Source organism: Molossus molossus, unplaced genomic scaffold (genome assembly GCF_014108415.1).
Source record: "Molossus molossus isolate mMolMol1 unplaced genomic scaffold, mMolMol1.p scaffold_m16_p_1, whole genome shotgun sequence".
NCBI classification, from domain to species: Eukaryota; Metazoa; Chordata; class Mammalia; order Chiroptera; family Molossidae; genus Molossus; species Molossus molossus.
In genome coordinates, this window is record NW_023425344.1 from 220,818,513 (window position 1) to 220,844,482 (window position 25,970).

Sequence of the window (25,970 nt, forward strand, 5' to 3'; positions counted from 1 at the left end):
CTCTCTCTCAAAAAAAATAAATAACATGTTTTATAAAATATAATATTCTGGCACTATCCCCTATAATTCACAGTCTCCTTTAGTTAACAATGAAAAAACTATGAGCTCTCAATAGAAAGGATTTTGTTTTCTTAGGAGCATTATTTTAGATTACTAGTTCTAGGATCAGAGACTTCAGCATCTCTGACCTTAGTTCTTTGTTTTTCCACAGAAGACTTAAATAATTCTAGTCAAGGAACCTTTAAGCTTTGCTGTTGGAACTCATTTTGAAGCAGTGAAGTATCTCTTTTAGAATACTGACCATAGCAGGGGCATTTCTCCCTGTCTCTGACTTATAGTTAGATAACTACCTAAAGATAGGCAATTATCTTAAGTAGAAATTACTGTCCTCTAGAAGAAATTCAGAAACTCCTGATTTTAAACAGTAGGAGGTTCTCACCAAAATGGTTCACAACTCACAGTAGGAATTCATTAAGTCCTCATGAGGATTCAGGAGCTGCCAGAGAATAATGAAAAGGGAAGGTATACTGGAAGGAACTTTGCCATCACACAAACCCTCTCCTTGCTTTACTTTTAACTAGCTGAGAGATCTTGGGGAAGCTATATAATCTTTCTGATTCTTATTTCTCTCATACATAAAAATAGAAATAATGTCTACTCAATAAGGTAATTATGAGATACCATGAAAGGAAATAATATAAGCTGCCATATTTGGAATTTAATAAATGATTGATTTTCTTACCTTCTCCACGTAGGGATTCTGAGATCATAGCCCTGAGATAAGCACCTATAAATTACATTGTCAAAGCTAGAATTCCTTGGCTCAGCTCCATTTGTTGATCTTCATGAATAATCTCAGGATCCCTATACCTTTTGTTGTAGTCAAATTTACATGTTACCCATCTAGGTCATTCAGCCATGTGCTCCCTATCTCATTAGAAAATTTAACTAACCAGCAGTTTTCACTATTTTTTAGCTTATTTCTGGTTAAGCTTTACAAAATTGAAACAGAGAAATTGGGTAGTTATTAAAATATTTCAAGTGACAGCATGTATTTATTATCTAGATTACTGCCTCCAATTTCTACCTCCAGTCTAGTATTAAGCCTTCACCTAGGATAATCCCATTTACTTGCAAATACCTCCAGGGATATTGGTCTGTGCTGGCATTGGCTATAGATTTTTCCATGAATGTGGCTGCTTGAACTCATCCATAATTCCCCAAGTAGTCTCATCTCTTTAGACTCTTTAGTCCATAAACTTCCTTACACCTCTAAAATGCACCCATCTCATTATATCCTTTTATTTATATCATTTTATTTATATTATATTCTTTTATTTTCTTTTATAATTCTTCTTGCATTCCTCAAGTGTGAACATTTCATTAAATTCCTCTCTATATATTGATTGTGTGTGTATGTGTGTGTGTGATCACAACCTCTAGACAATTATGCTACTCTTAATATCCAAGGTTGTGATTATATTACCGATCTGTTCTCTGTATATGTGTTTTCAGGTGCTACCCCCCCCCCAATATTGTGATTACCATATGTGTGCTATTATCACAGTACTCACCAAGTCCCCTGTGTAGGGGAGTCATTTTTATAGTTATATAATTGAGTAAAATTAACTCACATAGATACCAGACCTGTAACGTTGGCTACTTATCCCATGTAGCAACCAGGTAGACAAATCTTCCTATTTCATACTTCCTTCTGTGCATACATACCATTATATATTTTCATGTATGTATTCCCTCTCTTTAAAATTAAAGTATATCTCACTTGAAGTAATTTTGATAGAAAATAATCTATATTTAATTTTTAAAAGTAAGGAGAAAGTAATTTTTCAGTATGATTTCTTTAAGTTTGTTTACACAGCTTTATTCAATATATCAGGTTAAAACAAAGTACAGTTTTTAAATATGATTCTTTGTTTTCCATTCTTTTGGGTACTTTTTTTACATTTTAAATATACATTTTACTTGATATAGCTTATTTGACAATCTTTTTATTCCAGTATCTGTTTTGAGGTACCATTATCTATATTAACAGTATTAGGTTAAGATTCAGAAAACAAGCAATGGAAAAAATTAGTTAAAATATAAAATTTCTACAAAGGAATAGCATCAAAACACCTTATTCCTGCAATGATCAAAATTTCAAAGGATTTCAGAGTTTTCAGAAATTCCTGTCTATTCTCAATTATACTGGTAGAATTATGAAAATGTATGTAAATATGAAAGATTTTCCAAACTATAGGGAAGAAAATTAGTACAAATAAAAGGAGACAAATTTCAGTGGTAGTAAAGCATTTGCCAGTACCACCAGCAAGAGAATAAGAGAATTACCAGGAATGAAAATTTGGCAGTAGCTTTTTTTATTTTAAGTTTGAATTAACTTTCCCATTAGAGCATCCAGTGCTACAGTAGTTACCTCTTTGACTGTTTTCCAAAGTAAGGACTGCAACTCCTAGCAGGCTGTTAGTTCACCCCGTAGCATGGGCTATGTGCCTAGAAAACCCAAATCTTCCTTTCATTTCATTGTGAGACAAAAGCATATGAAGAAAATCAGAGACACAAGGATTCTATTATAATCAGCAATAATCTTTGGAATGTGTCTGAATGTTTATAAGAATAGAATAGATTTGCAATGATTTTTAAAACTTTAACCCTATTTTCAAAAACAGAATTTATTTAATTGGTTAAAGATTTTATTTTCTCCTTCTATAAACTTCTTTTCTGCAGAATCTCAGGGTCTTTGGTTAACTTGCTAAAAAAAATCAACTATTAACATCTTGTCTTATCATGTATAAATAACAATGAATGGATTCAGTGATACTATAGCAACCTTGAGACTGAAACTAAGTTAGCAGTATTACTTCAAAGTCAGTATTATGATTGTTACATTTAATATTTCTTTTTGCATTTCATCTAAGAACTTTATTCCATCATATATATATTTTTTCTTTTTTTAAAATACTTGTTACATATTACCTTTTTTAAAATAGTCGTAGTAATATCCTAATAGAGGACCATTAATGTTGAAAAAGTTAGGAATGATTTTTAGGATACAAAGATATATGGTTTAAACTTATGGAAATTATAGTAAGAAAATAATTTTTCCTGTGGAGCATATGGTACTTTATAGGACAGTAATAGAGAAATCACCAATAAAAAAACAGTTTAAATGGTTCAAATATAGAAAGAATATTTTGTTTGTTTCTACCAAATCCTGACAGAGAAATCCACCCCTTAGACCTAAGTGCTACCCATTTATCAGTGACACCCTATTCATGTGACCTTGGTGTGACAAGGTTTCCATCATTAAGTACCACAAGGAGTGAGCATTAACTCTCGTTTGAAACCTTTTCTGTGGCCTCAGGAACATTTTAGATATTTTTTAAAACTAATATTTTCCCAAAAAGATATATCTTTCATTTTAGTTAAGTTCAATGCTTTTTACAGTTACCCACATATTATTTTTAAAGCTTAATATTTTATATATAGAACTTACACAGATGTAAGCTGTAGTACTCAAAAATAAAATTTACATCATGAAACCACAACACAACCTAAGAACTAATTCATTACCAATTCTATTGCATCTTTTTATATTGCTAAATCCTGACTTAATCATTTCTGATAATCATAACATTTGTATTTCTCCAAATTTTATAACCTTGCACAAAGCTTATTTTTATTTTGTGATGTAAGAACTGTAGTGCTTGTCCTTACTCATTGCATTGGCAGTTAATGAGCATCCCTAGATGGAAAAATACAAATGCACAACACAGTGCCTCTTTGAAGAAGCTATATGTTTTGAAAGCTTAGGGAATTTTTTGTACTATTCCATAAACATGACTTCTGGAGTAACTAGAGATTAATTAATGTACTTGGTTTCACCAAAAAGATATTCACTCCTACATCATTTAATCTTTCTTAGTTTACATAGTTGTGAAGCCTGTCATACGTGAGATTTATGATGTACCAATGTTGTCTATTCTTTCAAATTCACAGTCAAAATGTGGGGAATAAATTATATTGAGATAGGCTTGAGGTCACTCACCATACTAAATGTTTACTCTCTGTTAAACATTTGAAGCTTTCTATAAATATGTTCTACTTAATGATAAAACTTTTTTTGTTAATGTAATGACCCAAATCTATACATGTTTCACTTTCTTCTTAATCTTTGGACTTAGCTAAGATTGTTCCTATCAATAGTCATTTGGCCAGAGTACGTTTATATATCAAGTCTGCCTTAACTATTTTTGTGAGCACATTGGATAGCTGTTAGGTCAAAAAGAACTTCCAGTAGCTTCTCTCATATACTGGATGTGTGATGGTGGTTTTTAAATGTTGTGATAACATAAGTAGACTTTTAAGGGATTTATAATCAATAGAAAACTGATTTATATCCATGTTTTATATTAGGAAGTGTTGGATAGTATCTTTCTTTTCGATCTTCTGTTATCTTCCACAGTCTTCCTGCATTCCTGAAATGTATAACTGATAGTATCTTGTTTAGCCAAAGTGAGGACAAGGAATCAATTTTCTGGACCACTGAACTCAGAGTTTTCCCTTGACTTTCTTCAAATCCTTCTTAGAACTAACTACACAGGGAACTTTACAACTGTGGAATCATTTTGATAAGTGACTTTGAGAAATTAACATGCTTTTCCCTCTTATATCCAAAGGTCACTCAGTTCTCCTGACTTCTTAATTTAGACAAGGAGAGACTATTATCTGGGCCAGAATAAATGCCCAACCAAACAAATTAAATATTTACTTTTACCACACTTAGAGAATATGTTTGGGTTTAATGCTCACAAATCATGCTCAACTTTATAAATTTCTCTCTGTCTTTTTTTTTATTATTATCATTATTATTTTTTTTTAGAGAGAAGGGGAGAGGGAGAGAGAGAAACATCGATGAGAGAGAACATCGATTGGCTGCCTTCTGCATGCCCCCTCACTGAGGATTTGTCCCAAAACCTGGGCATGTGCCCTGCCAGAAATCCAACCAGCAACCTCTTGGTGTGTGGGTCGACGCTCAACCACTGAGCCACATCAGCCAGGCTTTCTCTGTCTTGATTTTTTTTGTATGTGTGTCTATTATCAGCCATTTGAATTTCTAAAGGCTCTTTCTGAAGATATTGTTTGGGCCAGTCATCCCAGTGTAAGTAGAGATTTTATTAATGACTGCTATCTATGAGAAACTAACTCATATATGACAACATAAAAAGGCTACCACCTTTTGACCAAGCACTCTTCCACTGTCTTCTTGCAACAGAAGTAAGCACACAAAACAGTATAAATCATCAGCCAGTCCTTTCCTCATCTTCCTTTTTATCAACCTCTTCAGAGCACTTAATTAAATATATAGGTCAGGGTCCCCAGTGATACATAGCTCTGTCTTTGAGATTTCCGACCTCCACAGAATTTGGAAATGTGCATATTTGTTATCTTCATCTTCATCTTCATCAAATTGAAGACATTCTTTATTATACAGAATTTTGAGAATACAGTGTGAGGGGGAAAGTAGGACACAATGGACATTTTCTCCTCAGACTCTGGAATTGAGACAGACCATAGCTTGGCACACAGCCAAACTTTCTACAACTGAAAATCTTACTTCTCCCCTGGCCAATTATGCTCAATGGTTAGAACATCAGCCCACCGTGGACTGAAGGGTCTCAGGTTCAATTCCTGGTCAAGGGCACATACCTGGATTGCAGGTTTAATCCCCGTGTGGAAGGCAACCAATCAGTGTGTGTCTCTCTCACATCATTGTTTCTCTCTCTCTCTTTTTCTCTCTCTCTCCTTCCCTTCCTTTCACTCTAAATAAATAAATACATTTTCTTTCTTAAAAAAGGCTTACTTCTGACTGTGAAGAGCTGAAATTCTTCCTAAGAAAGCATATTAGTTATATTAATTATATATTGAGGAAACCATCTTTTGCTTATTATAAATAGGGCTCTCATTTAAATGGAGCACCTGAGATAAACAAATTTTGCTCATATTTTTCTGAAATAATATATTTTAGTAAAAGTTTTAGCTCCCACTTTATCTGCTCACTGTTGTTTCTCTACTAAAATTGGAACCTAAAACAGTTATAATATCTGGTTGAGACATTACTGCTGCCATTCAAGTTTGAAAAAGGCTGAGTCTCCCTTTTTCAAATCACATGCCCAAAGTTTATTCAACACTAATACTTGGGCTCCACCTATGGGCAAAAAAAAGGGATGCTTTAGCATCTGTGTATCTAAAGAGAGGCTGTCCCATGTGATGAAGTAATTTTCAGCATTACTACATACTCTTTAAGTTCCCAAACAGATCATCTGGTCAAACACTGAATTCATTCTAATATTGTCTGCTTGGAAGAGCTGGCCATTGTTTAGTCCTGAACCATGCTGAGAGATATGGATATGCAGTAGGTGCTGTATATCTGACATTTATTCCTTCAGTAGTGTTCTATCTGCTGCAACTGGAAGTTTTTAGCATTTTCTAATCAATTGCATATTTCTCTACAAAGTTTGTCTCTTGCCTTAGGCTTTTAGATCAAAACTTGAGGTAATGCATGTTTTTCTCTTTGAAGAGATTGAAATTCTGCTGTTAAGTTAACTTCATACCAACTCAAGAAGCAGAACTAATCCAGTAGGGATCTAATTTATCTTAAAGATAGCAACCCTATATTTAACACAAATCCAAAGTAAAAAACTCACCAGTTATACATATATATTAGTAAATTTTATTAATAATCTAAGTATGAAGCAGTTCGTTCTTTCCAGATGAGATGTTTTATTTTTCTTTCCATGGTATTTGAAGAAAGTCTATAAAGACCAGATGGTATAGCTGTGCTACAAATGTAATTTTTCTAGACTCATCTAAATATAGTTGAAATGAGAGGAATTTTTAAAAAATTTTTATTCTTGCCCATTAAAAAAAAAAACAAAAAAAAACAGCTTTAGGGAGATACACTTCATATACCATACAGTTCACCCACTTAAAGTATACAATTCTGTGTTTTATTTATTCCTAAATATGTACAACCACTACTATAGTCAATTTAACAACATTTTCATCATCTCAAAAAAAATCCTCCTCTTTAGCTCAGCCTCCTCCTACCCCATTACACCGCTATTTAGCCCAAAATAACCAATGGTCTACTTTCTATCTCTATTGATTTACTTATTCTGGACATTTCATATGTTGGGATCTTATGTGATCTTTTGTGACTGGCTTTTTCTACTTAGCCCTTTTCTTATAGTCACTAATTTTTTTAGGTTAATAAAGCCAAAATCAAGGTTCATTCATGTTATAGCATATATCATTACCTCATTCCTTTTTTACTGGAGTAAAAAACACATAACAAAATATATCATCTAACCATTATTAATTGTAGAGTTCAGTGGTATTAAGTACATTTACATTGTTCTACCACCATCATCCATCTCCAAAACTTTTTCATCTCCCCAAATTGAAACTCCATACTTATTAAATGATAGTTTCCTATATCTTCTTCTTTCCCACCCTGGTGACCAGCATTCTATCTTCTGATTCTATGATTTTTAATATTCAAATTACCTCATATAAGTGGAATTATATAAAACTTCAGTGACTAGCTTATTTCACTTAGCATTATGCCTTCAAATTTTATTCATGTTATAGCATATGTCAGAATTTCCTTTCTTTTTAAGGCTGAAAAATATTCCTATAGGTATAGATGACATTATATTTATCTATTCATCCATTAATGGACACTTAGGTTGCTTCCACCTATTTTTTCTTATTTTCTTTTTTTTTTTTTAATATGTTTTATTGATTTTTAGAGAGAGAGGAAAGGAGAGGGAGAGAGAGATAGAAACATCCATGAGAAAGAAACATTGGTCAACTGCCTTCTCCATGCCCCCAACTTGGGATAAAGCCTGTAACCTGAGCATGTGCCCAGACTGGGGATCAAACTCTAGTGACCTCCCATCAGTAGACGAATGGATAAAAATGCTGTGGTACATATACACAATGGAGTACTGTGCAGCTGTAAGAAAGAAAGATCTCTTATCCTTTGAGAAGACATGGAGGGACCTGGAAAATATTATCCTAAGCGAAACAAGCCAAACAGAGAAAGACAAGTATCATATGATCTCACTTATTTGTGGAATATAATGAACATAACAGTCTGAGGAATGGGGTAGTCCCAGAGACGTGGAAGTGGGGTACAGACTGACAATCCCCAGAAGAGGGGGTGGTGGGGGAGAGATAACCCACAGAACTTATATGCATGTATGCATGAACAATGGACATGGACAACAAAGCTGGGGACAGGGCGGGGGGGTGGGAATCAGTAGGGGAAAAAGGAGAAACATCTGTAACAAAAATAAATAAATTAATTAAACTTAAAAAAAGAAAACTGGTGACCTCTTGGTGCATGGGATGATGCCCAATCAGCTAAGCCACACCAGCTGGGTTGCTTCCACCTTTTGACTATTACGAATAATGCTGCTATTAGGCAGGAAAGTTAGAATATGAAACAAAGTCCTCAAGCTCTACTTCCCTTTTTCATCTTGGCTGGAACATCTCAGACGTGACCTTCACTGACCACCTGTTCCCCAACTTCTGTAATTGAGAGGTCCAAAAACGAAAAAAATCACTATCTGGAGAAGAGGGACAAGGATGAGCTGCATCGTCAGTCACCCCACCAGCATCAGAAGCCAAGGACCACTCTATCCTCCCCTCCTTACCCTCATTTAATAAATCCCTTCCAACGAGAACCCATCAGCTTCTCATTCTCCACGGTCGCCTGCTGTCAATTCTTGAATGCGTACTATCACTTTAATAAATTTACTGTGCTTTGCTAAATCTGTCACTCTCTTCAATTCCTTCTTGGACCGCAACAAGAACCTGGATCAAGTTGAGGCCTCCCTTGGCCTCCCCCAGTGCCACTGTGGTAAGGATTGAAGTTCTATGATCTAAACTTCAATCCTATCTTAGCCTTGGGTAACTGATTTACCGTTTAAACTTCTCTTTATCTGTAAAGTGAAAATAATAATGCTTTACTAGGTTTTTGTGAGAATTAAATGAGGTAATATATGTGATATTATTTAATAATTTATAAAATACTATATAAACATTTATTAGATTAACTGGACCAGATCACAGAAAAACTCAGCCCTTGTGCTGTCTTTGATAATTAACCACTATTACTAAGCTATTCAATGTTTTAGCAAAGTCATTCTTTTAGGATCTGAGTTGGTGTAGACTCACATTTTTATATGCTACTGCAGGCCAGATTAGTTCAAAATAAGGAGTCTCCCAAGGAGGTTTACTATGATTTTAGACAAATACCATGGGGCTACCTTACAGCCTCAGGTTCATTTGGGGGTTAATATTGCATATGCGAATGCAACCCAGACCCTCTCATTCCACCATTTCCCTGGTCTTACAAAGTATGGTCCATAGCTCCAGAATAGCTCCAAAATAGCTTCAACCTCTTATATATATGAGTTTGAGTATATGCAGCTAGAATTCACTAAGAGGTTCTCACTTCCAATTTAGGTGTCACTTACCTAAAAGGAAAGAGTCAATATTACTATTGCTATAGATCAGAGTAGAAAATTTAAAATCTCTCTGTATGTTACTTCTTGGTCCTAGATCTTGAAATCAGAGGCGTTAGGTGGCTATGAAAGACAAAGCCAAAAGAAAATAAAACAAAAAAAAACTCACCCATCCAGCTCTGAAAACAAGGGAATTTTCTGAATTATACAAACATCTCATATAAATCAAGTCCTTTGTTACTTATAGCCTTTGGAGAGAAGTTTGGTTTTTTTGGTTTTTTTTCCTCCTTCTCTTCTTCCTTCTTCTCCTTCTATTTACTATTATTTTACTTCTTTAAAATAATAATTATGAAGATTTTGACTATAGGACATAAGGAACTTGCCGTGAGTCTTAAAACGTTTTTTTAATCCTCACTCAAGGATATATTTTTATTGATTTGATAGAGAGAGAAACATCAATGTGAAAGAGAAACATCAATCAGTTGCCTCCCTTATGCACCCCACTAGGAGTCAAACCCACAACCTAGGTATGTGCCCTGACCGGAAATCAAACCTACAACCTTTTGGTGTACAGGATGATGCTTCAACCAACTGAACCACCTGGCCAGAACCTGAGTCTTGAAACTTTTATTCTTGTTGGCCCTAGTTCCAATTTCTGAGGTCTAGCCAAAATAATTATCATGCTGAGTGGTTTGAATAGTCACTTCACACAGTAGGTTATTGGCCCTCTTCTTATAGTCACTAATTATTTTAGGTTAATAAAGCCAAAATCAAGGCTAAAATTCAAATGGAATAGTAAGGAAGCTATTTCTCTTCATAAAGAAAAAAAAAAACTGTATAGAAATAACATGATTATTGTCGAAAACTTGGAAGTTTTCAGAAAAGTGTATAGCAAAGGGAATAAAAATCATACATAATTCTAGCATACTGCAATGACAAATGCTTTATTTTTCATGTATGCCTTTCCCAGCTTTTTCTATTTATACATACACACGTATCTTAATTACATGTGCAATTCTGCATGGTTTTAACTATATCATAAGAATTTTCTTGTGTCAATGAATATTCTCATAAATATTACTGTATCCTGCATAATGTTTTAATCTATCATAGGGATAGATCATGGTCTATTTAAATCTCTATATAATTAATTGGTCTTTTGTTCTTCCCATTTCTCACTAATGTAAGCAACTCTGAAATAAACATGTGCATAAAGATTTGTGAAATAAGCCAGTCAACGAAAGACAAGTACCAAATGATTTTACTCATATGTGGAATCTAATGAACAAAATTAACTAACAAGCAAAATAGAGACAGACTCATAGAGAGCAGGCTGACTACTGTGAGAGGTAGAGGCGGGGGTGGGGAGGGAGTGGCGGGATTGAACATAAAATTAAAAAAAGAGGAAAAACTCCTGGACATGGGAAAAAAAGATGTATTCATTTTCTTAACATAGATTTCTAGAAGTGAAATTAATGGGTCAGTGGATATGAAAATGTTTAAGAATTGGCTTTTTAAAGGCATCTTTGCGTGGTCAAAGGATTAATGACATGTCAACCTGAACACATCTTTGATGACTTTGTAACTACTCATATTCAAATAATCTCTGCAATCACTACTATTAATTGACTGAAACTAATCTTTTATTTCAGACACTAGGATGTATCTCTTCCTTCTGTCTCCTGTTCCATGGGATAGAAATCAGGTCTGACTGAGCCCATAAATAAGCCTTGTCAGACAAGCACACATGCTCATCTTTTCCATGACTGCCTGTTTAATAATTACTCTCAACATCCATATTTTGCTTCTTTTCTTTCAGATGGAATGGGTCGAGTCCTTGCTCAAGATGTATATGCAAAAGATAACCTCCCCCCCTTCCCAGCATCAGTAAAAGATGGCTATGCTGTTCGAGGTAAATATTTTGGCTTTCTTGAATATCATCGTAACTCACACTGTGTGTTTTGGGGGGTTTTTTAATTGTTGTTTTTTGGTTCAGCCCAGGCACCCTACAACTGTAAAATATGTTTCCCCCTTGGTTGTCAAAATAATTTTATTCATAGGTAATGAAATTAATCTACACCTATACATTTCCTGACACAGTCTTGTTTAAAACTTTTCAGTGAAATTACTATAATTACTTGAAAATTCATATTTATAAATATATGTAGAGATTGATATAAAAAACACTATACTATAATTTTTTCTTTCAGCCTTGAATATACCAGATAGCAGACAGTCTTGCTTGGTCTGGAAGTTTTTCACATTTTCTAGTTGAAAACATTTATACAGTACAAGAAAGAAGAGCAGATTCCCAACATAGGATAAAGTGGGTGATCTTTTCTCTTGCTTTAAACTCAAACATCAATAAAGGCTTCATAAAAAGCAAGCATGAGGGAAACCTCTACTTCCCTGGAAGATGCCATATTTCAAATCTCTGAAGCCCCAGATGGTACCAGCAGCTCACACCTTCAGAGTTGCATGAGATTGCATAAAGCTTAAAAGCAAATATGAAATAGCATTTGCCTACCTAAAGTCCAGTCTAAGAACCCAAAATGAAAATGCAACTGAGTTACTTATAAACTATTATTAGTTATTAACTCAAGGCCTATGTCATTGAAGAAATGTCTAAAAATATTTACCAATTTATCAAAGCTGTTAAGAAGGCCAGTTCCTTTTTAATGGTCACTTATGGAGTACCTGGTTTTTGACATTTTTTTCTTTTTACTCCATCTAGCTATTAAAATAATTTTCTCTCTTTTGTAATTAAATACATTCATTAATTTTCATGTTCCATTGCCATCTCTTAGCAACATCTTTTTATGTTGGAGGCAGTATAAGTGGTTAAGGGTATGGGCTTTGAATAAAGTAAGAGTGATCTGGGTTCTAGTACCAGTTCCATCAATATAACTTTGAGCAAATTACCTAAACTTTTTGAGCCTCAGTTTCTCATCTGTAAAATGGTGATAATTATAACAGTACTTACCCCAACAGGTTGTTGTGAGGATTAAAGGAGGCTATAAAAAGCCATAGTAAAGTTCCTGGCACCAAAAAAAAAAGTACTCAATAATTACTTTGTAATAATATTAACTTTTATTATTACTACTGTCGTTGTGATAAACACATTTACCTATACAATCTCTGAAAAAGTATAACATTTATCTAAATTGTTAATTTCATGTTCTATGTAAATAAAATAGTGAGGAGATTAATTCCAATTAGTGTATGCTTTCTCAGGAACACTGTCTTGGATGTACCTCATTCAGTTTGATCTCACTAAATTAGAGTATTTCTGAAAACATAAATAATAAATCCCTGACAAATTATTTCCCAATTTATTCCTTCTGCAGTGTTTATTATGTAATGCATATTGTCCAGAAATAAAATTATTTTAATTTCGGATAGCCTCATGGGCTCTTCTTGTTTCTTATGCCCAATCTAAAGTGTAAATTCTGTTTTGAACTTATAATTGACAGCCATACAGTATTACTATAAAATCACAAAGAATTCTTATTTCCAGAACAGAACAAACAACTATAACATATGAAATACCAAAGGGACAAGAAAGTCTATTTTTTACATTCTTTGTAATATAAAGTAGGAGAAAGTGAAAAAATAAATTATTTGAGGCAGAATCTTTTTTTTTTTTTTAATCCTCACCCGAGAACATTTTTGCATGTATCTTCAGATAGAGTGGGAGGAAGAGGGGGAGAAGAGAGAGAGAGAAACATCAATGTGAGAGAGACACATCAAGTGGTTGCCACCCACACGACCCCAACCGGGGCCAGGGACAAACCACAACCAAGGTATGTGCCCTGAGCGGAAACTGAACCTGGGACTCTCTGGTCTATGGGCTGATGCTCTAACTGCTGAGCCAAACTGGCCAGGGCAAGGCAGAGTCATTTTCAAACAGAATGTTCTGTGATTTTTGCATAAGGTAGTAGCAGCTTAATAAAAACAAAACTATTGCTCTTAGCTTTTCTAGTTGCCAAAAAGAGCAGTTAGTCCACATGAGCCATAAAAGAGCCTTTCTGCTGTAGAATCTATCAAATAAATTATTATGTAAAGTTACCATTCAGTATCTTATGTATTCTATTGTTTTGAAGTGGTGGTATTTTAGTTATTTTACACAGAGAAAAACATCTGAAATGACATCTCACAGTATAAAAGTGTCAGCGGATTATGTATCATGCAGCTGATTCATATTATTTATTTCCTGTGAAGTATTGATAGTTCTCTAATATATGGACCATTTAACAGAGACATAACACGTAACAGATAACATTGTGGATATAGTTAAATCTGAAATTGGGAATGGTTGGGATGGATATATAGATATTATATATATAGATATATATATAGATATATATATATCAACATCATAATTAAAGTAGCAGGAGTCATCAGTGAACCAAAAGGCATGGTCTTAGTCTTTTCTGTGTTACAGTACCACCCCTCAGTCATTGTTTTGGTAAAGAATATCCTTGAGGCTATTGTTGGTGGTTCTCTACCACTCTGCTTCTTGTACCTTCTTCTTTCCACCCTCTCTTCTTTTTCTGCCATTCCTTTCTCCCCACTCCCATTATTCTTCCTTTTTTTTTTCTCCTCTGCCTTTGCCTTAGGCCTTCCAGTAATAACCAGTGGCACCTGTGGTCATTGCTAACCCTCTAGGTGTAAAGAGGTTGCTAACTTGCTCTGGATCACTAAGCATTAGCCAGTATCCTTCAGAAACATGTGGCATAAAACTCCAAACCAGTTGGAGGATCACTTGCTTTAAGGTATGTGGGTTGAAAAAAATCAAGACAGTAAAAAATGACTAAAGAAATAAAACATAGGAACAGCTTTTTTAAAAACTAAGATAGAATAGAATGTAAAGACAGAAATTAAGTGATGATGACTTAAATAATAGGAAGAGCAGTGACTTAACCTAAAACTTTATTCAGAAGGGAGTGAATTTGAAAGATAAGAAAATGAAAACATATTATCAGTTAGAATCATATTCTTCATATTTTTGAAGAGTTATTTCTCCCTTCATAATGAATAAGCCAATCCTCTTGATGTATTCACACCTTCCTATAGAGATGTAGGTTTGTGCTCATTGTCTCACAATTTCCTTTTTTTTTTTTTTTAATTAGTTTACTTCAGTATTATTTTCTATTGGTTGCAGATTTGTAGCTTAGTGGTTAGATAGTCATATACTTGACATAGTGTTTCCCTCAATATTTTTAGTACATACCCAACTGGCACCATGCATATTTATCACAATGTTATTGACTATATTCCCTATGCTTTACTTACTTCCCCCTGACTATTTTGTAACTGACAATTTGTACTTTTTTAATATATATATTTATCTTTATTGTTGAACGTATTACAGATCTTTCTCATTTTTCCCCCATTGACTCCCTCCTCCCCACTCCTACCCCCCTCCTGCCTTTCCCCATACTGTTGTCTGTGTCCATTGGTTATGCATATATGCATATAAGTCCTTTGGTTTATTTCTTCCCACTCCCCAAGCCCCTCTTCCCTTTGAGGTCTGTTAGTCTAGCAACCAATTTGTTCTTCTTAATCCCTTCACCTTTTTCACCCATTCCCCCATCCCCCCTCCCATCTGGCAACCAACAAAATGTTCTCTGCATCTATGAGAATGTTTCTGTTCTGCCTGCTCATTTTGTTTGTAGATTCAATTTTCGATAGATAAGTATTCATTGCCATTTTGTTTGTTCATATATTTTATCTTTTTCTTCAAAAAGACCATCATTTCATATAATAACGGTTTGGTGGTGATGAACTCCTTTAACTTTTTCTTGTCTGGGAAACTCTTTATATGGCCATCGATTCTAAATGACAGCTTTGCAGGCTAGAGTAATCTTGGTTGTAGGTTCTTGCTTTTCATCACTCTGAATATTTCTTGCCATTCCCTTCTGGCCTGCAAAGTTTCTTTTGAGAAATCAGCTGACAGTCTTATGGGAACTCCCTAGTAGATAACTAACTGCCTTTCTCTTGCTGCTTTTAAGATTCTTTCCTTGTCTTGAACCTTTTGCATTTTGATGATGGTGTGTCTTGGGGTGGGCCTCTTGGGGTTCATCTTGTTTGGGACTCTCTGTGCTTCCTGGACTTGTATGTCTGTTTCCTTCACCAAGTTAGGGAAGTTTTCTGCCATTATTGTTTCAAATAGGTTTTGGATTTCTTGTTCTCTCTCTTCTCCTTCTGGCACCCCCAAGATGCGAATGTTGGCACACTTGAAGTTGTCCCAGAGGCTCCTTACACTCTCCTCATTTTTTTGGATTATTTTTTCTTTTTGCTGTTCTGATTGGGTGTTTTTTGCTTCCTTATATTCCAAATCGATGGTTTGCTTCTTAGCTTTACCTACTCTACTATTGAATCTGTGTAAATTATTCTTTATTTCAGTTAGTGCCTCCTTCATTTCTGACTGTGCATCCTTCATTTCTGACTGGTCCTTTTTTATGCTCTTGAGGCCCTCACTAAGTTCACTGAAGTTCTCACTAAGTTCATTGAGCATCCTTATAAGCAGTATTTTGAACTCAGCATTTGTTAGGTTGCTTATCTCCATTCCACTTAGTTCTTTTCCTGGGGTTTTATTGTGTTCTTTCATTTGGGACCTGTTTCTTTGTCTCCTCATTTTGGCTGCCTCCCTGTGTTTGTTTCTATGTATTACTTAATGAAAGGTATGGGACTAGATGAGACCAGATGCTGCTTGTTTGAAAGAATTTAGGAAAACCTGAAGCAGGATCCAAGACAGGCCAATCCTATGGTAAAGCAACTGGCAACAGTTTGGGTGGGCCTGAAAGTTGGGTGGGGTGGGGCCTCAGGGAATCACCAGGGCAGGGCAACCAGTGTGAGCCAGGTTGCTGGAGTCCCAGATATGGTGACTGTCTGCCGCCCCAGGGAAGGGCTCACCAAAGGAACAAAGGCCTCTGACAGCACGTTTGTCTCGGAGAAAGCCCCCTCTCCAGCCCTCGCTCCAATGCCAAACAGCTCAGTTCTTCCCTGTATGTCTCTGGCAACTCTTGAGCTGCCTCCCCTCCAAGTTTAGAGGGAGTGAGTCTGATAAGTTCGTGTGCGGGCCCTTTAAGGAGCTGCCTGGGGCTCCAGCTGCCTCAGCCTCCCTGAGCCTCAGTTCCCACTGGTTTTTCCAGCCAGAAGTTATGGGGACTTCTCTTCCTGGCACTGGAACCCTGTGCTTGGCACCTGGTGTGGGATGGGGACCTCCTCAGTCCTCAGGGAGGACCTTCCCAGCCGAGGTGTCCTCCTGATTTTTATCCACCACACGTGGGTGTGGGACCAGCCCGTTCACCTCCGCCCCTCCTACCAGTCTCGATGTGGCTGCTTCTTTAATTCTGTAGTTGTAGGACTTCCCTTCAGCTTGATTTCAGGCGGTTTCGAATGATGGTTGTTCTGTAGTTTAGTTGTGACTTTGATGTGGTTGTGGGAGGACACGATACTGCATTTACCTACACCGCCATCTTGACTGGAAGTCTTTTCCAATTTGTACTTTTTAATCCTTTCAGATTTTTTTCCCTGTCTCCCAATACCACTCTCCTCCAGCAGCCAGCAGTCCATTCTCTGTGTCTATACATATGTTTCAATTTTGTTTGTTTGTTTTGTTCTTTAGATTCCATATGTAAGGGAAATCATATGGTATTTGTCTTCCTCTGACTGACTTATTTTACTTAGCATGATACCCTCTAGGTCCATCCATCCTGTCTCAAAAAAAATTCCAGTGGTGTATTTCACAGAACTAGAATAAATAATCCAACAATGTATATGGAATCACAAAAAAACCAAATAGCCTCAGCAACATTGAGAAAGAAGAACAAAGTTGGAGGTATCACACTACCTGATTTCAAACTATACTACAAGGCCATAGTAATCAAAACAGCATGGTGCTGGCATAAAACCGGACCTACAGGTCAATGGAACAAAATAGAGAGCTCAGAAATAAACCCATGCCTATATGGTCAATTAATATTCGACAAAAGAGGCAAGAACATACAGTGGGGTGAAGATGGTCTTATTCAATAAATAGTGCTGGGAAAACTGAACAGGTAAATGCAAAACAGTAAAACTAGACCACCGTCTTACACAATTATTCTTAGATGTTAATAAAGGCAAACAGTATCTCAGAATTCCAGATTCAGCTTTCTTGAAAATGTTCAGTTTGAAAGGCTTATCCCTTCAGAACTTATTTTGGGATCATTTAGAAAAGGGAAAATTATGAACAAGCCAGTAATTATTTTGAGAACCACATGTTGCAAACAATTCTGGAAGGATGTATTAAAATAAACACTTGCCATTTGGGCAAAGTAAATTTTAAAGTTTATTGTTTTCTTTTTTAATGACTGAAATACATGCTTATGGAAACTATAGAAAATCAAAAAGAACATTTAACAATTACCCATTATTTCACCGCCTAGCCACTATTATCATTTTGTTGTACTTCCAGTAAGTTAAACTGCATACTAATATTCAGTACGACCTTTGTTTCTATTTACTAGTATAATCTTCTTGATTTAGAGCTAATTCTTAGCCTTTCATGGGTTTTTATTTTGCCCATTCAAAACTCTTTGGCCACAGATGGTTCTCCAACTCATTTGACAGCCTATTGCCTTCCACTATAGGACACTTCAGATGAAGAGGGCCTTATGATATGGGGGTATTACTCATGTGAACAGAGAAATAATTTGGAGCAATTAATTTTAGTTAATACTGTATTTAAGGAAATATCTCTTTACCCAATGCTAAAAATAAATGGGCATTTTCTCCTGGAAGATGATGCTAAAAGATATAAAATGCCTTTTTATTCATGTGTGCTAATGCTAGCTCCCTGCTTTCCATAAGAAAAGACAACAGATATAAAATTCTGAACAACTCACCTGATTTAATCCCTCAATATAATTGCAGCAAGTATTAATCCTGTTGTGCTAGTCTTGTCACCTTCCCTTTCCCCCACCCCAACTCTTTCTATAATCTTAATTCTAGTATACACATAAATACTGTTACCCTATTGCCTAGCATCCTGGTTTTAGACAGTTTGTTTCTATTATCAAAGTAAACAAATTCTAAATCTCTCTGCCTTATTCTTCTTTGAAGATATTTCCTAGGACCTCTGAAAGTTATGCTATCTCTATAGTCTTACTTTATTGAGCCATAACATGAAAATGCTGAGACCCTTTATTATTGAAAAAAAATTAATAGATATAAAGTGCTTTAAGAGGCTTAATGAGAGCTCACATATAGCTGGAAAATGAATGGCAATTGGCTTGGGGAAGATTATTTTCTATATTGCCACAGTGAATAGTTATCTAATAGTATCAATTTTATATAAAATGATACAATTAGAAACCTTTACATAAACAGGTAAACAAGACTAAAAAATGTTTTCTGGACATCAATAAAAAGCTTAAGGATCTAGCATTACACATAATGAATTATTTATATAATGCATTTGCTGTTAGGATTTGGTTTACATTGCTTTTATCACTTCCTTTCAATTAAATTCTACAATTACAAAACGGAAAAGAAATCTTATTAACAGAAATGTCAGAACTGTAAATGTAAAGCTCCTAAGGCTTTACAGAAATCCTTGGAATCCATCCATCTTTTCTAATGGCATACTGTGCTTACTTAACTTTTTTTTTCTAGTTTAAGTTCATGTGCCACCATTCATTCTTCCACTTCAGCCCCCTCATACCCAACCTTGTAGAATTCATCTTGAAAATGGCAACTTTTCTTTTACTTGTCTCTTTAATAACTATTTTTCAGTAAATATCAGCAAGTTAGATAAATTGGTTATTATTTTTCTGTCTTTATAAGAAATAGTGAACCTTGGTGTTGTTTGTTGCTTCTTTTTTTTTTCCATTTTTTTTGTTCAGATAGAATGGGAGGGAGAGCAGGAGGGAGAGTGAGAGGGACAAACATCGACGTGAAAGGGACACATCGAGTGGCTGCCACCCACACGACCAACCAGGGCCGGGAACAAACTGCAAACAAGGTATGCGCCCTTAGCAGGAACCGAACCCGGGTCTCTCTGGACCGCAGGCCGACTCTCTAATCACTGAGCCAAACCTGCCAGGGGTGTTGTTGATTTTTCACTTCTTAAGTTTTTTCTTAGTCTGAATGTGTCTCTTCAGTCTTCTCTGCTCCTCAAAAAAGAATAGTCCATGAACCAGCAGCATCAGCATCAGCTTATTAGAAGTGTAAGACCTGAGGCCCTACCCCAGACCCACTGAATCAGAATCTATATTTTAACAAGATCACCAGGTGATCTACATGCGCGTTAAGGGCTGAGAAGCACTATTCTAAGGGAAATATAATTTTTTTTAAAAAGACTCCTCACCCTGGCCAGTTTGGCTCAGCAGTTAGAGCATCGGCCCATGGACTGGAGAGACCTGGGTTCTGTTCCTGCTAGGGGCATGTACCTCGGTTGTAGTTTGTTCCTGGCCCCAGTTAGAGTCGTGTGGTTGGCAACCAGTCGATGTGTCTCTCTCACATCGATGTTTCTCTCTCTCTCTCTCCCTCCCTGTCTCCCTCCCACTCTATCTGAAGATAAATAAGAGAAATGCAAAAATGTCCTCAGGATAAAAGAAATAATAAATGAAAAGGACTCCTCTCTTGGTTCCAAGAGCCTTCTGTAATGTTGGTTGACTGAGCCTCCCTTAGCCAGCAGTATAAAGGCCTGTTTCCCAGGGCAAGGTGGCGAGCATAGTTTAAGTGAGCACATATTCTTTCCCAGTCAGTGTCCCTAATCCCAAAGGATCTCGCTACATAGAATCACTTAAAGGGCTCTTTCAGATGTTGGCCTCCCTGACACTCTATACCAGACTTGCCCCAGATGATCTCCAGCCACTCATTATTCAGTGACATTTATTTAGAGCATTTGTGCAGAACATTGATGTAAGCATTTTGAGTGTATGTGCATTAGCATGTGTGAGTGAACAAGACAGGAGGAAGATTAAAGAGCAGAGGGTTTCAAAAAGGAAATGAAGGAAGCGATACCTATTTCTACAGAGCTTATAAAAGAGAAAATGTACACATTTATGAAAGTATTTTAAAAGATTTAAAAAACACAATAGTAACACGTACAAATCAGTTTACAAACTTCCCACCTAGGTAATATGGAAATGCAAAATTCATTTCATTCTTTTAACAAGTATTTATTGAGCATCATTGATGAGCTAGGCACTATGCTTGACTGAATACAACATAATCTAAGCTATACAGAATTAATCAGAGGAGTCTTTCTAAACATCCTAAAGATGATGAATGTTGACACACATTTTGAAGAAAACAGTATACCTAGAAGAAAATGGAAGACATTCAATATACAACATTTTGTGTTGAAAAAATATTATTTATTCATTCATGCATGCATCTTTCTAAAAAGATTCTTAGAAGCCACACTCATTTATTTATTGAACATTTTGAATATCTCACATATTGAACATTTATAGAATATCTATTATGAAGCAAGTTCCAGGGATTTCCCTGAGACAAATAAGCAAGTAATTGCAAATACATTAAGAAGCTATAATTAGAGTTATTTTCAAGAATACACTGGAGAAGCAAAAGAGCAAGTAGGTGACTTGAGGAAGGGGAGTCAGACATGACTTCATAAAGAAAATGACATTTGAACTGAGTCTTAAAAGCTAAGAAGTCTTTCATCAAAGACATGGATGAAGAAAGGACACACCAAGCAATGGAAGTGGCATATGTTATGGAGCTGAAGTATGAGTCATCTTGAGAAGCTACAGTACTAGAAGTTGAGAGTGACTAGAGTATAAGATATAAGGAGGACATGAACCAGAGGCCTTTACACATACTGCTCTCTATAAGTGAAGATCTTGAGATGGAGCATTTCCACTTCAAATATATCTATCTCCATCTCTCTCTGAGCATTCTCTCTCTGTATCTATCTATCTATCTATCTATCTATCTATCTATCTATCTATCTATCAGTCATCTATCTATCTATCTGTCTCTCACACACACACCTTACCTTTTGCCTACTTAGCCTTGTTTATCCTTCATATTCAAATCAAAAATCCTTTTACCAAGGTGGTTTTCCTAGACCCTCCAGTGTAGTTTTGGTACTTTCATTATGTGATCTCATAAAACCATGTTCCTTTAGAGAAGTTTTCTTAATTTGTGTTTATGTATTCATCAATATGATTATTTGATCACCAGTGGCTTTAAGTGTTTTAACCACACTCATAGGAAGACACACATTAAATACAGTGTACATTATAAGTCAGTGATACAAACACATATATAACATATATAATACATACAAATATACATATGTATACATATATAAATAAAAATAAGTTTCATGAAATAGTATTTATCCTTACTGTTTGTGATGAAATATATTTTATATTCTTTTTCATTAAAAAAAACTGTTTATAAGTTGATTTTAGAGCCCATCTCCATTTGTGATCCAGAGTTTAAAAAACATTGCAACAGACTGGCACTTATTAGGATAGAAACTATGTCTGGTTTTACTTTTTACTCTCTCCCAGCACCTAAATGACACTTGGGGCATAGGAGACACTCTCATTTGGTGAATGAGAAAAGAAATGAAAAGCTTTGAAAGGTATTAGTATTTTTAAAGAATGATTATCCCCATTTTTATCAACAAGAAAACTGAAGGCTAGAGAAAAGTTTGGTAATTTGCTGAAGGTCCTGAGGCTAATAATAGATAGAACCAGGATTCAGATTCAGCTTTGTTTTTCTCTAAAACCATGCTAATTTCCCCTGTGCAAAGACGTAAAAAGAGAAAATGTCTAGGTTGCTACTGGGAGATGGTAAGCTGGTAATATATTTAATAGAAAAATAATTAAAAATAAGTTTATTCATATTTGAGATGCAGTTAGTACAGAATTCTGAAAGCTAATTTAAATTTTCTACAGTAAGAAAAGCATTATGTGCTTTAAAATACTGCAAAAATAAGTGGGGGAATAAATGAAACAAGATTGGTAAAATGTTGGTATTATTGAAGCAATGACTTCTATGTTTGTTTAAAATTGTTCACTTCGAAAAAAATTTTAAAGTCTGGCCAGTGTGGCTCAGTGGTTGAGCATCGACCTATGCACCAAGAGGTTGCTGGTTTGATTCCTGGTCAGGGCACATGCCCAGGTTGTGGGCCCAATCCCTTGTGTGGGACATGCTGGAGGCAGCCAGTAGATGTTCTCTCTCATCAATGTTTCTCTCTCTCTCCCCCCTTCTCACTTTCTCTCTCTCTAAAATCAATAAAGGAGGGGTGGGAGTTTTTCAAAAAGAACCCATAAAAACGGCATAATAAAAATAGCATTGCAGGAAAAATTCACTAAGATTTTAAAAAGAAAAAAAAAACAAGAAACTCAAGAGTTTATTAACTGAGATAATGTCTATGTTGCATAAGATACAGCATGTTGTACAAAGAAGATACCCAATGTTAATTCTTGTCTCTCTCTACAAGGTCAACCAAAGCTATCTGTGCAAAAAGCGTGGCTCATTATAAACAGTATTGTTTATAAGCCTTTTGTAAAAACACAACATTGTAGTCACACAGAGAAATAATGAATTTCATGTTTCTTTTTTAAAATAAGGAAAATACTTTACATTACTTATCAGCATGATTGCAAATGTAATTAAAATAGTCATATAGAAAGTTTTATCTTTTCTGTGTATGTGTCCCAAACCCTTGCTGAGTGATAAATAAATAAAATATTGTATGAAGTAGTTAAATTTTTTTGTAGAAAATGGAGAAATATATAATAATATCCATGAGCATGCACACACATCACACATACATGAATAAGGTGGTATTTATTTAGGAAGATAGGCAAAAAGAACTTTCTATTTAAAAAGTACATGTGTGAAAAAAAAAGTACATGTGTGGAAATTATCTAGCAACAGGAAGACCATCTCAAGTGACACCAAAAAAGGGCACAAATTAAGAACACTTCTATTGGTATATGTGAGTTTTGGATACCAAAGATCAAACCAGAAGTAACAAAGCCATTGTCTCATCTAGGAGATCAGAAATGTATTCCACTTTCCTGAAGCCTTATCTGACCTTTTGAGTCAAATTTAGAATTCCAACTACAGGCTTTTATTCCTTGCTATAGGTCCATTCTGATGTTTGTTCTTGGTTCTGTTCATCTCACAGCTGCTGATGGCCCGGGAGATCGTTTCATCATTGGGGAATCCCAAGCTGGTGAACAGGTGAGATTCATATAGCTGACAGGCCCTAAAAATATCAGTTTCATGGATATTCAGGATCTAATTCTAATTTTCTACCATCATTGTAAGGTAAATCTTGGAGAGGGATAAGACAGGTTATCAAAGAGAATAAAGGATAGTTCCCGTGAGAAGACCCTGTTCATTCTTAACTGCAAGAACCTGCATCTATTAATATATGGCATGGTGTTGTTGGTATGTCTCACAAGCACGCCCAGAAACATTTTTCAGCCCTGTGATTGGATGATTCCTTCAATGTTCTGAATAGAACTACCTTACAGAAGTGTTTAAAAAATTGCACGGAATGCTTAGGGAACTGCAAATAGTTAGTGGTAGTCACAGCCTGGTATGCATAGGGATAGGTAGCAGATTGTTAAAGGCTTTGTGGACTTAAACTTAATTTGCTAGTTAAGACCACCAGCTGTACTAGAGAACTAGGAGCACAAGAAAAGTTGTGAAACTTCAAAGTTGCCAACTTCTTGTAAGTTCTTATAAAAGTTTGATGAGATAAAAGATCAAAAACTGTACCAAAAAATGGATGTGTGTTTTTTTCCAAATTACCTGTAATGTCCTTTATCTATAATATATGTATCATACAGACCAGCCAAATTGCTCAGTTATTGAAAGTACATACATGTGAACATTGGGTGCCATTGCTTACACTGAAATAGTGACTTTACAAAATAGTTTCTGGGTGTACCAAAATATTTGACCTTCAAATAACCTATAGTTTGATCCTATTGATTAGCGCTGGACACTTTCAAAGAAAATATTATCTAATTATACAATGCTGTCATTGGGCAAAACTCCAAAAATCCAACTCAGTACTTCCATTAAGGAAAAATCAAGATTTAGACTGTTTTTACTTTATATAAAGCATATAAGGTATATCAATAAAAATAATAAAGAACTAGTTACTAGTCTTAATATAAAGGAAGTACTTCACATATTGCTAGGGTTTTTCAGTTGATTCAATTCAATTGCGGTTTATATGTCTACTCTAAGTGGGTTATAAATGTTTTATGTATCCAGTAATATCTTTTACATTGGGTTTAATATAAGTGAGCCAGGAGTAATCTTTCAATCTACCACTTAGAATTACTAGTCTTGGAGAGGAGCCAAATTTTTTACGTAATAACCACACACAGACACTTGTATAAGTATTGGTTTAAGCCAAGAAGTAGAGAAAATTACAGGTACAACTACAATAAACCTTAAAGTATATTTACAGAATATGATGCAATGAACCCAACTAAATTAAGGCAGGGCTCCAGGCTAACACACTTCAGCATAAGACGCAACTGCTCTGAAACTCACTTGAGGGTTTACTTTTTTCCTTAGCCAAAAAAGCACTTTCATCAAAAGAAGGACCTCTTTAGGCCCGTATTAAATGTCTTTGTTCCATAGTCTCAGAAGATTGTTTTGGTATTAGCATCTCTACTAAAAAACACATATCATATCAGATCTTTAATGTTTTTCATTAAAAATCACTGTACTGCAAAAATGGTCATATACAGTGTATTAAGAGGTGTCCCAGACAATAACTGGGGTTGAAAATTAAAGAAAAAGTTTTAATATAATGGGCCCTAAAATTTTCATTTTAAATCCTATGCATTACGTTGGTTGAAAATTACATTAAAATATGACAGTGCTGAATAATGTGTTGTCTTTTATTAAAATAACGGAATAAGGGTTACATAGTTCAGTTCCAAGAATCTCTTTCTCCAATGACTGTGGGGAGAAAGCAGGGAGAATACTAGAGTTGTAAGCCACAAAGGATTGCATACTTATGTAGTTGTGATAATGAGATTATTTGTGTCCATTTATTCATTCTGGAAGTACTTACTGACTACCAACTTTGTGCCAGACACTTTCTAGGCTTTGGGGTGGTAGAGCAATTAATATGTCTGGAAAGGGGTGATTGAGAAGATTAATGCAGGGTCTATATCCAAGATATATACAGGGTTAAGAAAAACGAACAAATAAATATGAAGCACCCAGGAGCTAACAGTGAAATTTCATTACCACCTCTAGGTCTGAAGGAGCCAAGGGAAAGAATGGTAACTGGACCTGCAGAGATTCATAGCTATGAGACAGGGTCACCTGTCAGTAGTAGAGATGACATAGACTTCACCAAACTGTAGACCGTCAGGGAAAGAACAAAGAGAATACAAC

At 35.4% G+C, this 25,970-nt stretch overlaps 1 protein-coding gene across 6 annotated transcripts in view; it reads left to right on the forward strand.

Annotated features, from left to right (window-relative positions):
• GPHN (gephyrin) overlaps positions 1-25,970 on the forward strand; it is a 562,530-nt gene that overhangs the window by 459,836 nt on the left and 76,724 nt on the right. For all 6 annotated transcript variants that reach the window (XM_036267724.1, XM_036267708.1, XM_036267715.1 and 3 more), the window contains 2 exons: positions 11,374-11,466; positions 23,725-23,780. In XM_036267724.1, the coding sequence (XP_036123617.1) occupies positions 11,374-11,466; positions 23,725-23,780 (149 nt within the window). The remainder of the gene's footprint in view (positions 1-11,373; positions 11,467-23,724; positions 23,781-25,970) is intronic.